This window comes from Dipodomys spectabilis, unplaced genomic scaffold (assembly GCF_019054845.1).
Source record: "Dipodomys spectabilis isolate Male_0828 unplaced genomic scaffold, ASM1905484v1 ptg000089l, whole genome shotgun sequence".
NCBI classification, from domain to species: Eukaryota; Metazoa; Chordata; class Mammalia; order Rodentia; family Heteromyidae; genus Dipodomys; species Dipodomys spectabilis.
Window position 1 is genome coordinate 10650720 of NW_024870766.1, and position 15742 is coordinate 10666461.

At 33.6% G+C, this 15742-nt stretch overlaps 1 protein-coding gene across 1 annotated transcript in view; it reads left to right on the forward strand.

Moving 5' to 3' along the window:
• The window catches only part of Pclo (piccolo presynaptic cytomatrix protein), a 280740-nt gene that overhangs the window by 187271 nt on the left and 77727 nt on the right, over positions 1–15742 (forward strand). The window contains 1 exon segment of the mRNA XM_042684701.1: positions 3604–3729. Within this exon segment, the coding sequence (XP_042540635.1) occupies positions 3604–3729 (126 nt within the window).

The window sequence follows — 15742 nt, forward strand, 5'->3', positions numbered from 1 at the left end:
GGGGGGGGTCGAGTGTAGTCGTGGAGATAGGAGGGCAGGGATAGTAAGGGAAAACCAAAGGAGGAGGCAACAATGCTTGATAAGAAATGTACTCATTACCTTGTTCATGTAATTGTAACCCCTTTGTACGGTATTTTCACAATAAAAAAAACTTTTTTTGGGGGGGGTCTGGTCGTGGGACCTGAACTCTGGGCCTGGGCGCCGTCCCTCAGCTCTTCAGCTCAAGGCTAGCGCTCTAGCACTTGAGCCACAGCACCACTTCCGGCTTTTTTCTTTTTGTTTATGTGGTGCTGAGGAATCGAACCCAGGGCCTCAGGCATGCAAGGCAAGCGCTCTACCACTGAGCCACCTTCTCAGCCCTAAAAAAAAAACTTATTAATAAAAAAAAATTGAAAAACAAAGAACAAAATAGGAATGTTAAGTTACAATAAAGCATTTGGGGTCAATACAAAAAAAAGATAAAATAATGAAACAACCAAAAAATTGTACTAAATTACTGAAGTGAACAAAATATCACATACAATGTATTGGTAGATAGACAATTTTGAATATGAATACTTCCTTCACCAGCAGCAAATTGATTTTGATGAGAACAATTTCAATTTGTAGTATAAAAGTAATCTGAGCACCTGGATTTTATTTATATTCCTAAATTGACTCAGCAAACTTAGAACTTTTCTCTCTTTATCTATTTCTCAAAAACCCACAAAAATAGTAGGTGTGGTTTTAATGATTAAATTACTAAGCCTGTATGCACATTGCCTTTTGCAGATTTGTATTGAAGATATCTAAGTATTAATTCAATTACTGATATAAAACATGTTTGTAACTTGTGTGTTTATAATAGTCCTAAAGTTGATAGATAAATAGATAGATAGATAGATAGACTAATATATGGATGTGAAAAATATATATGCATCAATAAAACTTATACTGAGAAAATAAATTGTTTCCTATCTGATCAGTTGTATCTATAGGTTAATTATGCAATATAACTTGTAGGCTGCTTAAGTCAGAATTATTTCCTCTCCTCAGTTTCAACTAACATATTGCTCACAATGCATTTTTGCTTTTCATAACTTGGTAGTTTCTCCTTTTAATGCTATGATTGTAACCCCTCCCATTTCCCATTAATTAATTGAATGGAGAAAAGGGACTGGACTTTGCTTTTGTAAACTGATTTCTTCCAACACAAACCAGACAGAAGATACTCTTCTAAGTAACAATATGAGCTTCACTTTAACTTTCCAATATATCAGCTTGATACCTTGAGCACTTACCCTTATCAAAACCTTATTTCTTCTCATGTGAATTATAGAGAAGTTAGTTTTGATCATGCCCTTTTATTCTTTTATTGTAAGATTTAGTGAGATGATATAATATTAGAAGCATTCTAGAAATTCGATCACCTTATACACACAGTATTTTTAACATCATTGTCATTGATGCATTAGTCACACTTGGTGAAAAATAGGCTTCAATATTAATGCATTTATTATTCATTCAAGAATATATTTAGTGACACGTAGGTGCTAGGTACTTGCTATGCACATTATTACAGAATGTCAGTGTTGTAGAACTGAGATAACTGAGCTCTTCCTTGTTGTTTATGGAAGTCAGGAGGTTGTTTTTTTATGCCCTGTTTCTCTTTCTTTCTTACATTCAGTGACTGTTGTTACTACTATGAAAAAGTATTGTGCAGACTTCATTACCCAGATAATGATCACATATATTTATGCACAAAAAAATCAAAATATACCTTTTATTCTTTCATTCGTTATATAATACTGCTAACAAATTTAGTGGCTTAAAGCATTTTTATATATTATTTTCATGATGAAAATACAAACCACTCAATAATACTAAATCTTGTACTATAACATTAATAAAAGTATAAAACAAATGCAGACTTAAACAGTAACCTTTCATTAAAAAGTAAAGATTTTCCTAAATACAGTCATGTTTCATGAGTATATTTAAAAGTGATTTCATTTACTAGTACCATATCATATTTCATAAGACTAAAACATATAGAGACATACTATACAAAGAGACTGATAAAGAATAATGCATTTAATTGTAATTTTTAAATTTGTAGAAGTAGTATTTCCTTATTGTTTTTGTAACTTTTATCATTAATCTTCTCTGATCAATATATAATGTTTTCTGAATATTAAATTACCTTGTGAAACTGCCTTCATCACAAAGACATTTACATGCTATGAAATTATTCTTTTTTAAATAAGTTTTTTATTGTGAAAATAGTGTACAGAGGGGTTACAATCACACGAGCAAGGTCATGAGTACATTTCCTATCAAGCATTATTGCCTCCTCCTTTGTTTTTCCCCTACCATCCCTGCCCCCCCATCTCCATGACTACCCTCCCTCCGCCCCACTTCTCAGCCAAAGTTGTAAAGTTCATTTCTCGACATATTCTTAACTTTTCTTTTTTGTTTTTTGGTTTTTTTTGGGGGGGTCTGGTCGTAGGGCCTGAACTCTGGGCCTGGGCGCTGTCCCTCAGCTCTTCAGCTCAAGGCTAGCGCTCTACCACTTGAGCCACAGTGCCACTTCCATCTTTTTTCTTTTTGCTTATGGGGTGCTGAGGAATCTAATCCAGGGCCTCAGGCATGCAAGGCAAGTGCTCTACCACTGAGCCACCTTCCCAGCCCTTAACTTTTCTTTTTAACACCCATATGTTCTCCCTAGTAACTGTGGGGTCACAATTCCCTACTGAACTATGAAGTCAAGAAGAGAAAGGAAGGGAGGGAAAGAAAGGTGGGAGGGACAAAATCCATTTACAACAATCATATACTAACTGGGGAAAAGAAATTATGATTTCTTAGAATATACCTTTGCTTTAAAAATGATAGGAAGGCTTCAAAATTCAAGTGTTACTGGTTCTTGAGTGTTTTTTTGAGCTATATATTTGCTGTGTATAATTTTGTTTTCAAGAAAGAAAATGTTAAGGAATAACTGTTAAAATCTGGAGACCTTGCAATAGTGTTAATCTAAAATAATACTCAAATTACTAAACAGAATGAATTTTAATTTAAGAAATAATTATCTCTGCATTAAATGTGAAGAATTCTACTGTCTTTAATACAATTTACATTAAAACAACCTTGACGTTTGGAACCAAATTATATTTGATATATATGTGTGTGTGTGTGTGTGTGTGTGTGTGTGTGTGTGTGTGTGTGTGTGTGTGTGTGCAAGTTTTATCTAATTAAATAAAATATCAACAGTTCATACTTACTAGAATTAGTTTCTTTGTATTTCCCATTTCCGTAAGTCTAATTACAGAATAATCTGGTATGTTGCATAAAGGACAAGTATCCTTGTTCATAATTAGAATAGGTTTATTTTGCAGAAAAATAATAGTTGATAAGCTATGGTTGTGAAATGTTGACTGATTCACAGATTATAAACATGTTTTCAAATGGTCTATTGAAATAGTTTGAATTGCATCTATTCAATTTATCATAAGCATGAATTCTTTTCTCTGAGTAACATGTTCCTTATTTACGTAGGTGGATTGTGTGCTTTCGAGTTCTTATACTCATCATATTCTTTTAAAATGTTTATCTCTTTTTAAAATACAGGTAATGGATTGGGAATTCGAATTGTGGGAGGTAAAGAAATCCCTGGACAGAGCGGAGAAATTGGAGCCTACATTGCCAAGATTCTTCCTGGTGGAAGTGCAGAACAAGCAGGGAAACTCGTGGAAGGTAAGAATAAGAGATCTCTTAGAGAAGGAAAATGAATGTGCTCATGTTGAAATTTTGTTTGGATGTCTATCTTAGGGCTTGACTTCAAGGCCTATGCACGTTCCTTTAGTTTTTTGCTCAAGGATAATGTTCTGCCCCTGGAGCAACAACTCCACTTCTGGATTTCTTGTAGTTAATTGAAGGTAAGAGTCTCATGGACTTTCCTGTCTGGACTGGCTCAAAACCATGATCCTCAGATCTCAGCATCCTGATTAGCTAGGATCACATGCGTGAGCCAATGGGCACCCAGCTCATGTTGAACATATTTTAATATGAAAGATTCTCTAGAGTGCTATATAGGTATGCCACCCTTCTTATGGATCTGAAACTTTGTACTGCAATATTAAAGAAGATACATGCACAGACATATTTATTTTATTTTCCGTTGCATTGTCCTTTCAGCAAGAGTATGTTTATTTTAAAAAACAGTTAAGATTTTTACTAACATAATTTTGCTAAAAAATTTTACTTATCTGGATTAATGTTTCATGTAAAAGAAGAAAATTATATTGAAATCAGGTAAGAAAAATCAAAGACTTAGTACAAACTAAGATCAATTCAGCAAACTACATATAGTCAGCTATCCAAATCATCTAGCACCTGTTTCAATAAACAATGCCACGGCATGGATTTGTATAGAGAGATTGATTGCTTTCCTATCATAATAACAAAAATCGTATAGACTATAATAGTATAAAACATTTACTCTTTGGCCCTTTACATAAAACCTGGCCAAACCCTTTGCTAGTGCTGCTTACTTTAAATCACATTTGCTTTATTACAGATATGCTTTTGAAGTCATGAATTTTATAGTAGAGCTAATGGGCGAAACATACACTTTTTATTATACTTATTTAGTAAAATATTAGAGTTGATTCTCAGACTATATAACACTAAATTTGTGTTGTCTATCAGATTACATAATTACTCTATTCTCCAGACTCAAACTTTTATATGTGTGTGTGTTTGTATGACAGCTCCTAATAATATCATTTACAATGAATAATGTTTATTGTAAAGGTTGATGTAGTAAATAAAATACTTTTTATATTATTCTAAATAAAATATGTTTGGAAATATATTTTCTCATTTCATTGTTTAACTTTTACCTAATATTTCTTTAATTGGGCTAAAAACAATTCACTATCAGGTTCTTCAATCAAATATATTGAAACTTACCAAAACAACCTTTGAATATTTTGGTAATCTAGAATAAATGCTCATAGTGCAAATATTCATTGCAGTGTGTGCTACAAGTAATGATGAAACTTATTAAAATAAGCTCTCTGTATTGCTTCACAATTTCAAATTTGATCATCATGGTAATAGGTTGGATTGGCCATGGTGGAATTATTTATAATGTACAACCAGGCAGCTGTTATAAATGGAACCATGTTTTAGTTGTTTTCTTTTAGTTGTTTGCTTTTAAAATTAACAAAAATAAGATTGAAAGCATCTCATTTAAAACATTTTAGTAGTATTCCTAAAGTAGGGAAAAATGGAAAGAGGCAAAAAGAAGAAAAAGACTGAATCGGAAATAACCATAATAAGCAGTACATAGGGTCTGTATGAGATTTCTGTTACTATAATCTTTTCATATGCAGTAATGTGTTTTTGGTGTTGCCAAGCTACCACTCTACCACTTGAGCCACAACTTCACTTTGACTTTTTGGTGATTTATTGAAGATAAGTCTCGCAGGCTTTCCTGCCCAGCGTAACTTCAAATGGTGAGCCTCAGATCTCAGCTTCCTGAATAGGCAGGATTGCAGGCATGAGCTGCCAACACCCTCCAGCTTATTATAGATAAACTGTGTTTACATTTATATTCACACGGTAAACACTAGAGGAAATGGAATATTCAGTTTTTACCTTAACGTGAATATTAGAATACTGTGATATGATTTGGCAAAGATTGTTGAATAGTTTATACGTAAAATTTTATAATCTTCTTTACATTAAAACAGTGCCATGGAAATAAAGAAATGCTACAACTTTGGATGATTTAAACACAGTATCAGGGAAGTATATGGTGATAAAATGATACACTATGCACTTGGTTTTTGTGGCCTTAAGTTTAGAAATTCAGTTTCAAAATGATGTCAATTCATTCAAGAGAGAAAACTGAAGTTAGCCTGAAATTATTTTTGTAATATTATTTTTGTAACAGCTCAATTAGCTATATAATAATTAGATTACTGTTTCCACTCTGCACTACAGTATTTGCCTGACTTTTGTGCTTTTTCTGAGTTTGCTGATCTCAGCTATGAAAGCATTTTCAGACTCATCAGGATTTTAAAACATGTACAGCACTCCATAACATTTATTCTGATCATGTTGACTTTCAAACTTCTTCTCGCCTTTTGTTTACTGGATTCATCCACTTAAAACATATTTACCTATCATGAAGGTTATTTGTTGTTGCTATCGTTCTTGTTGCTAGTCCTGGCTTTTGAACTCTGGGCACTATCCCTTTTTGCTCAAGGCTAGCACTCTACCACGTGAGCCACAGCACCATTTATGGCTTTTTCTGTTTATGTGGTACTGAGGAATCGAACCCAGGACTTCATGCATGCTAGGCAACCCCTCTACCACTAAGCCACATTCCCAGCACCTCATGCTGATTTTGTAATGCTCTAAAACCCGTTATATTCTTGTATATATGCTTGCTTTTAAAAGGAAAACGAACTCCCAGTGTATTTTCTGAGTTATTGCTCTGAATATTTGTTTTAAAAAGATATTTTGATGTAACTTTTTCTTGAAAACAATTTTTGAACAAGGCAATTTAGCTCATTCAATAATGAAAGAGACAATTCTACTTCAGAATGCTTAGAATTACCAATAATTGTTGCAAAATATTAGGTAATACTGATTGTGTTGGACTTAAAACAATAGTGGTATTAATTTCCATTAATCACTTCATTTACATTTTGTGAATCCATCTTTTGGTTTGGGTTCACCCTGAAGAGATTTTTCTTAAGCAATTCAGAAAATCTGGTATTTGAAGCATCTTAATCTTCTAGCACCTTATAATTTATTTCTGTTTCAAACATTCTTGAACAAATAACAAGCAGAAATGAACCTGCTACACGTTCTTCTCCCTTTTAATTGCGTAAGACTAGCTAGGCTTTGCTGGGAATTTGACTGCTAATCTAATTAAGTTTCTAAAGTGCTATTTGTTTTAGGATTAACATTTTAACATTTTTGAGACTAACAGTATTAAAGTTTGTCATGATCAGTAATGTTTACAGTTTTAAGTGATGTATGATATTTTTTCCTGTCCTTTGTTAGCAGTATTTCCCTGAAAAATTCAAATATCTAAAAGTACACTAGAATGTAATAAAAACGTTTAAGCATTTTAAATATTTAAACATGTAAAATGTAAATAAATATACTAAAATAGTAGGTAGACTCTACTGTCCATAAACAGTCCCCTATGCTTATGACATCATCAACACTACTTAGCAATAGAACATTTTTATTAACTTTTGAGGAAAAAAATGTGCAAAGTGGTCATTGTTTTCTCTGGCAGTACTATCACAACATTACAACTATGACCTTGACAGTTGAAAAATGTACACAAATGTACTCTAAATTTGTTTTTTCTTCCTAGTGTTTTTGTTGTTGTTGAAGTACCAAGTCTTTTTATTTTATTTTATTTTTTTGGGGGGGGGTCAGTTCGTGGGGCCTGAACTCTTGGCCTAGGTGCTGTCCCTCAGCTCTTCAGCTCAAGGCTAGCACTCTACCACTTGAGCCCCAGCGCCACTTCCAGCTTTTTTTTTTCTGCTTATGTGGTGCTGAGGAATCGAACCCAGGGCCTTAAGCATGCAAGGCGAGCACTCTACCACTGAGCCACCTTCCCAGCCCCAAAGTACCAAGTCTTGAACTCCCTTGTTATGTAGGCATGCTATCACTGGAGGAATGACCCCAGCCTTTTATGACTTAGTTATGTTTTGATAGCGTTTCATGTTTTTTCCCCTGACAGTCTGGACTGAGATCTTCCTATTTATTTCTTTTGCTTACCCAGGATGATTAAGGCACACCACCAAACCCAGCATGTTGTTATGATAGTGCATCAGCAAAATTTTGTTAACTGCAATCCTCCTAATTTTTATCTCCCAAGTAGGTGGGATTACCAGTGTAACCTTAGTGACTCCTTAACTATTCTTGTTGTTAATTTAAATACCAAAGTGACTCTTATTCTTGTTGTTAATGTAAATACCAATTACTAAACAAATGGGCTTATTACTGATGAGTGGAGTAAGGGGATGCCCAGTAGGGAAAATGCAGCACCATCTTACCCTGCAGTGGTAGAAAATAAGAAGGAAAATTTTCTCAACTAGTTCTTCTTTAGCCCGATAAACTGAGTCTCCTCTGTGGTTGAGATCTATTTTGCAAAAAGTACAAAATAGAAGAGTTTTAAACTTGAAGTTAAAATCTCAACTTGAAATAGTACTGTGTGAAATTATTTGCGTTCTGACACATCTGTTTCTGATTCATTTGCACTTAAATGGTGAGTGTATTTTGCCCTCAATCTTAAAAATTTCTACTGAAACAGTTCAGTGGTTGAATTTCTCGTTTTGCAATAACCACAGAAAGTCAGAGAATGATGTTTACAAGTGCATTAAAAGCAGCCATGATTTTCCATATCTCTAAGCTTCTCACCAATCAGGGAAATCTCCTTGCAAGGTTTACACAGCATTTCCCTACTTTGTCCTCATCTCACCCTTTCAAATGCCCAGCCCAGCATCTGACTTCTATGATTTAATCTCAGACTAGAAAGGGCATGGGGGAGGGGACACTCTTCCTTAGCATCCCTTGTGTGTATGCATTTCTACTTTTAATCAGGCACTTACCTGGAAATTTTACTGCAAATATTTGAGAATGCAGAAAACCTTTAGAGAATATTATAGCCAACAGTCCTCCACCCAACATACTGTGTGGTTGTCTTAACATTCGGCCATATTTACTTTGTATTTTTTTTTCTCATTAAACTTTGTTTTAATGGATCTCAGAATTCTGTGACAGATTTTTGGTCATGTTGTTTCCATTAAAAAGTACTGATTTTTAAAAACTAATAACTTAAAACTGACACACAAAAAAAGGTCCACAAAACATTTCCCTTTCCTTCTGAAGGTCTCAGAACTGTTTACTTTGTATTTTTAAAAGAAATAAGAACCTATTAGGAGGCTAAATCAGCTAAAACCTCCTGCTATAGTTACCTTTCCTTTCATGATCCTATTCCAAACCCCTGAATAAAACCCTAGACTTAATTTTCAGTATGACAGTTCTGCTTGCTTTTCTTCACTGTGTTTTATATGGGTCCACAACCATACAGTAATTTGTCTTACTTGTTTATAAAATTTTATATAAAGAATGTGCATCTGTGCATGTTGTTATGTCCCACCCTTGTTTTTAGTAACAAGGAGTTTTGAGACTACCTAAAGGTACATTAAGTATTTATTTTAAGTACTAGACAAATTTGTATCATTCAACTACTAAGTAACTCCATGTCTCTGCTACAGTTTAATTTAAACATCTGGATTATTTGCAGTTTGTTTCACCATTTCAAACAATGGGATATGTAGTTTTGCAAACTAATGTCCTTGTGCAGTTAGGCTGAGTTTCTTCTACATTGGAAGTCAGATTTCTGAGTTATAATGACTCTAAGTTCTATTAAATGGGTAGGAAGATATGTGGCTCATCAAAAGTTTTTACAAAGTGTTAGGTACATTCATTGGTGAAAATTACTGTTCTTGATTCTTTAGCTCTTTGTTTCTCTTTCTCTGTATATATTTTTTTCAATTCTAAGATAGAATGATGGCCTACTGTTTCAACATTTTTCCTAGTCAGAGTACTCAGTATAATAATATTTTAGAAATTTTATTAACTTTTCAGTTTTTCCCATTTTAATTTTCCTAGTCTCTTTTTTATATGTTAACTAGACTACGGATTTTAAGGCAATTTTTATCTGTTCTAGGTTTGTGTGGCAAGCATGTAGGCACTAAAACTTTACTAGTCTTTGATATTTTCCTTTAGTTTCTGACTTTTCTTTGAAAGAAGGTATAGTTTTATTACAGTCAAATGTGTCATTTTGTTTCTATTTTGTTTTATAAACATGATGCATTATGTAATTTTTCAATGAAATCTTAGAGATACAGTTCTGCTAAAATTTTAAGGCTATATTCTTAAGTGTTTTATAATCACAGAATTATAAATCATATAACTTATTTTTAGATTCTCTCTAGTATAGATTAGAATGTTATATCTAGTTTTCTTTTCCTCTTTACTATGAAGAATTAATTTTTGTGCAACATTAGTCTGACTAGTGTGTAATATATATGCATATTAGTTTGTGTATCTGTATAAATTTTCATTTATATATGGCTTATATGTGTCAAACTTGTTACCCCTTCCCTCGTTTTTTTCTACTTTTCCTCTCCACCCCTCCCCAAGTTTTACAGATCATTTCCAACATACTGTCTTGTGAATGTTGCTGTTGAATTGGATTCCCCTACCCTATCCTTTTTCTCACCATTCTGTTGTTTGCCCTACTTTTCCCCTTCTCTTCCCTATATACAGTACCAGGGTACCAAAATCAAATTCATTGACAACTAGGGGTAATTGATCTTGCATATAAGTTCTAAAATGAGCTTGCCAGGGGCTGGGAAGGTGGCTCAGAGGTAGAGTGCTTGCCTTGCATGCCTGAGGCTCTGGGTTCAATTCCTTAGCACCAATAAAATAAAATAAAATAAGCTTGCCAGTTTTCATGAGAATCAATTGTGCAATATTGAATGTGTGGGTTATTGTGAAGGAAAATTTTTCTTTATATATAGTCATATCTATTTAATAGATTAAAAATGCAAAGTCATGTATCTACTTAGATGTACAAGACGTTATGTTGAAAAGCTAACTTTACAACTTTGGCGCGGGGGGGGGGGGGGGGGGGGGGGGGGGGGGGACCAGAGATGGAAGGGATGGGAAGGGGAAACAAAGGAGGAGGCAATAATGCTTGATAAGAAATGTACTCATTACCTTGCCCATGCAATTGTAACTCCTCTGTACGGTATTTTCACAATTAAAAAAAAAGAAAAAAAGAATTTTAAATTTTTAGAAATTTGTTTTGAGCTACAGTAGGAATAGAGTGATAAAAGATAAATGTAGATTCAAAATTCTTAACAAATGAATGAAAAATAGAAGAATCAAAAGTTTAAAACAGTGTTATTCAGGCTTATGGGTGTGCCCAAGTTATCAACTCTCAGACCAATGAAACCTATGAAGAAGTGTTCACTTCCTTGTTTCTCCATAGCCTATCTCATGAGGATGGTCCCTACGCATGAATACTAGTTCCTGAATATTTTTAAGAACTTCTAGCTTACCTGTTTTAGTGTAGGTGACTGATATTAATTAAGCCAATACAAGACAAGCAAGAAGAGTATGTGGATGGAAATAATTGAACATATGAGAGAGGGTAACAAGTGTTCGAGTAAAAAAGTAACAGGTTGAATCTTGTAGGCCCTTGTAAAAATGTCAGCTTCTACTAATATGAGAGGAGAAGCCACTGACATGAAACAAACAGGCTGATGTGGAAATAAAATTGCTTTCTGCTGATTAACAGTCCAACAGAATAAAGGAAATGGATACTTGAAAGGGGGATGGAATCAAGGGGAAGGAAGAGAGAAAGGAAGAATACAGTCAAAAAATGCAATATATGTTACAAAATTAAGAAAATTGATGGAAGTGGTAAATGATGGAAGAGGTGATATTGATCAGCATGCACTGTATTTATGAACTGCTTAGTGAATGGCAATGCTTTCATACAATTGCATAAAGATAATAAAAATCTGTTTAAAAATCAATTGTACATATTTGTTTGACATAAGATGACAGTATGGTACTATATAATGTGTAATGATCAAACCAAAACATACTCATTTCCATATACATTTAATAAAATTTTGCTTCACATGTACTAATTGTAATTTTTGTATTCAGTATGATGTATTTTGATTAAATATATGTGTACATCAAAAAATAAGTTGAAAGCAGTTAAATGTAGAAGAAAGGAATGTAGCTAGGAAATTGTGGAAATAACCCTCATTGATATTAAGCTATTCAGAGCAAAGAAGGAATCCAGAAGGAAGCGAGAAATTGTTATTATTATGTACATATATATGTTCAATCTCTGCTCAATGAAAATGACCTCAGTATGGTGAGACATTTGTTCCCATACATTGTTTACACATTTAGTAAGTCAAATCATCCCAACAATTTAAAAAATGTACGTAGCATAATAAATTTTCAGTGTATTTGGCTTCCAAGTATTGTATGTTATTTTCAACTAACACAATAAATACTTATTCTTTAATAGGAACCCTACCCCTAAATGCCTATTTTTGTGTGTGTCTCCAGGCAGCAATTCAATATTTTAGTCTTGTTATTAGCTCTTCACATCAGATTTAGACAAATGATGGCCAAGAGCCATGTGTTTTAATGTTTATTAGGAAAAATCACCATGTAGTATTTCTTTCTTGGAAATTATGCTCCAATCTCTATCACCTAAAGGATTTGAGGAAAACAAATATAAATAAAATCTCTCAGTATTGCATACAGGTTAGAGAGTTTGCATTGATGAACTGTGGAAATGCATTTAAAAACTGTATTGATTTGTAGAATTCATTCTCAGCAACCCCGTTTTTCACCATGATAGCATTTTGTGAAAATTGCATCCAATGTAAAAACGTAAAAATCAATTGATGTTCAGATTTCCTATCTTCTTAATCTGTCTCCCAACTTCCATTCTGCCTGATTTTATTCTTTCATTTAGGAAACACCTGTACTATGAATACAGAAAGCCCCAGAACAGCAGTAGAGATAATTACATTAATGAATTTAGAAGTGTTGTGTGTGGCAATAGAAGTATGCACAAGCTAGGGAGAAAAGTTAAACAAAACTAACATTGACTTGATGAGGTTCGGACCAACACAGGCTGAGAAAGGCATATGAACATCATGATTACAATCATGATTGAAGTAAATAAAGTAGCGATTAAAATCATCATGATAAGAATAATGGTTGAAGTATGGGGAAACTACCTTGAATTAGTCTGAGTATAATATTTCCTGCCAGGTCTTTCTCAACATGAGCTGATCATTTCATCCACCATTCCCACTCCCTAGATTCACATCCACCTGCATCACTATCACTAACTTCTTGAGAACATTTGCGTATGTTTCCTTGGCCTGTATAGGAAAAGTCATCACAAGAATCTGGTTCCCTTTAACACACAGTTACTAAACATCTGTGGGTTTTATGTGATGAGTTTTGGTTTACCTAAACATATTTTTATTGATTATATGATCAAATCTAAGACATTAGCTATGAAAATAGTTAAAATTTTAGAAAAAGATATTCTGCATAACTTAAACATTCAACAGACCTTTATAATGACAATATTGCTGAATTTAGGCAATAGATTAGTCCGACTGACATACTGCTAAGTGTGGTCTCTGTAATGGAGGTTCTTATCTATAAAAATAGGGATAGTCCCTTTGTATCTATTTCCTGTATTGATATGAAGGTAAAAATGATATAAAGTAGGAAAAATAACTTTGTGGTTTTTGTTTTAAATGCAGTATGGTGGCGGTCTTCAGAAATGCCATAGGCATAAGCAAAAATGAAACTAAAAGGCTCCTTATCAGATGTCATACACATCACACATATGTGTATATAATCTATCTAGAACAATATTTTCATTATCTTTTAAAGTACTTATTATGTTTGCTTATGAGTTAGAAAATTTATTTCTCTACTTAAAATTTAGCGATCTGGAGTGAAAATAATTTTTGTTTTATATTAGTTGATTGATATCCTGTTACACTGTTTTCTTAGACAATTCTTGTTTTTCAATGGAAAATCAATTTTGTAGGATGTACAATTGACTGTAAGCCGCCAGGTACTGGTGGCTCATGCCTGTAATCCTAGCCACTCAGGAGGCTGAGATCTGAGGATACCGGTTTGAAGTCAGCCTGGGCAGGAAAGTAAATGAGACTTGTATGTCCAACTAACTACCTAAAAACTGGAGGTAGAGCTGTGGCAAAGTGTTAGGGCACTAGTCTAGAGCACATAAATAGAGGGGGGGCACTCTGGATTTCTAGGCACATGACCAAAATAATTGCCTATACTATTGATTGAGACTATATAAAACTGGTTTATGTTTATTAAAGGAGAAAGAACTTTTTGAATGGAATTCAACTTATGAAGTACTCATTTTTATTCATTGAACATGTATCAAACCAAAGTTGATTATTGGCTAAATTTCTGTGATGTTTCAAAGAGAATATCAGCTCTTCACATGGAGTGGCTTGTTATATAATTTGTTTGTTTTGGGGTTTTTGTTTGTTTGTTTTACATCTCAAAATAAACAGAGCATAGTGGCTTAAATTTATAATCCTAGCTGCTTGGGAGGCACAGATGGAGGATTGAAATGCCACACTAGTCCCTTAAATTTCAAGAAACCCCATCTCAACCAAGGTCTGTGCTTGGAAGTGGATGCACAATAGTTAAGTATAGTGACCTTTGCTTATCATCCCCAGGACCATGGAGAGGCTCAAGTATGAGGATCACAGCTCATGGTAGATGGGCATAAAGCCCTACCTCTAAAATAACCAACACACACAAAAAAGGTTGGAGATGTGGCTCAAGTAGTAGAGTGTCTGCCTTTCAAGTGCAAGACCCTAAATTCAGTCCCCAGCACTGCCAAAAAAAACTTAGATTGAAAAATTATTTGTTTTATTGTTTAAAATGGCTGTTTAGTTCAGCTCTTTTTTTTTTTTTTTTTGCAACTGACTATGACTTCTTTATACAAGACACCTGAGAGACTTTGTTCACAGTTTTGTAATTAATATATACTCTGCCTAATAATGTTTATGTGGAAATATGTAAAGCTAATTATAAAAATTATATGGTTATTTTTTTTATTACAGTTAATTAGGTTTAGGCATTAGTTTTGCTTTCTGGAATTTCTCCGCATTAAATTCCCTTTAGTAGCACATTAATCTTAAGAATTCTAGCAAAGTTGTTATGTATTCATTTATTAACTCATTCTTTACTTTCTTTTCCTATTCTCTTTTCCACCTCTATGACAGACACTATAATTTATATGTTGCATGTTAATTTTTCTAAAATGCATGGTGTTACCTTATGTGCCATTTAAGTCCATACAAGCAGCATTGCCCTATACGTTAGATCTGAATTCTCACTTGTTTTTACCTGTCACAGATTTGCAGACAAATCTGCTTTCTGGTGTTTAACACATGGTATGGTCTATTTCTTCCAACTTCTGCCAAGTATTTCTGTCATTAGCATTTACAACATTCCCACTGCTATGTTTCTTTATACAATTGCATACTCAGGAAGAGGACTTCTACACATGCATTCATTAATTTAACTACTTTCTGCCACATTGCACCCAAGAAAGGCTGCATTCTCATTAAGATAATTACACATCTATAAATCATAAATATGTGGTTGGTTTATTTTCTTATCCTGTCCTGGTCATACTATTTTCACGTCAGGGAATGCCTACCAAAAATAATCACCCATCATGAAATCAAGGTCTACTGATACACATCTGGTCAACAGGTGGCATTTATGGCTCTCACATTTTTCTCAATAAGATAAAAGTTAGACAATATATAATTTTTGTTTTAGTTTACATGTCCTCATTACTAATGGATAGTGCTTTTCTTGGTACAGTTGTAACCATTTTGAAATTTCTCCTCTGTGAATTACCTTTATGTTACTAAGTGTCAAAATATTTCTATTTTTTCTAGTACTATATAGTTTTTATAACAACAGGAAATATAAGACACATAGAAAGATTATGAAGTGTGTAATGCTATACACGTAGCAAATATTGTGGAACTAGTTGTTGAAAGAATAAGATGAATTTAAGTCATGAGCTTTTTAGTACGAT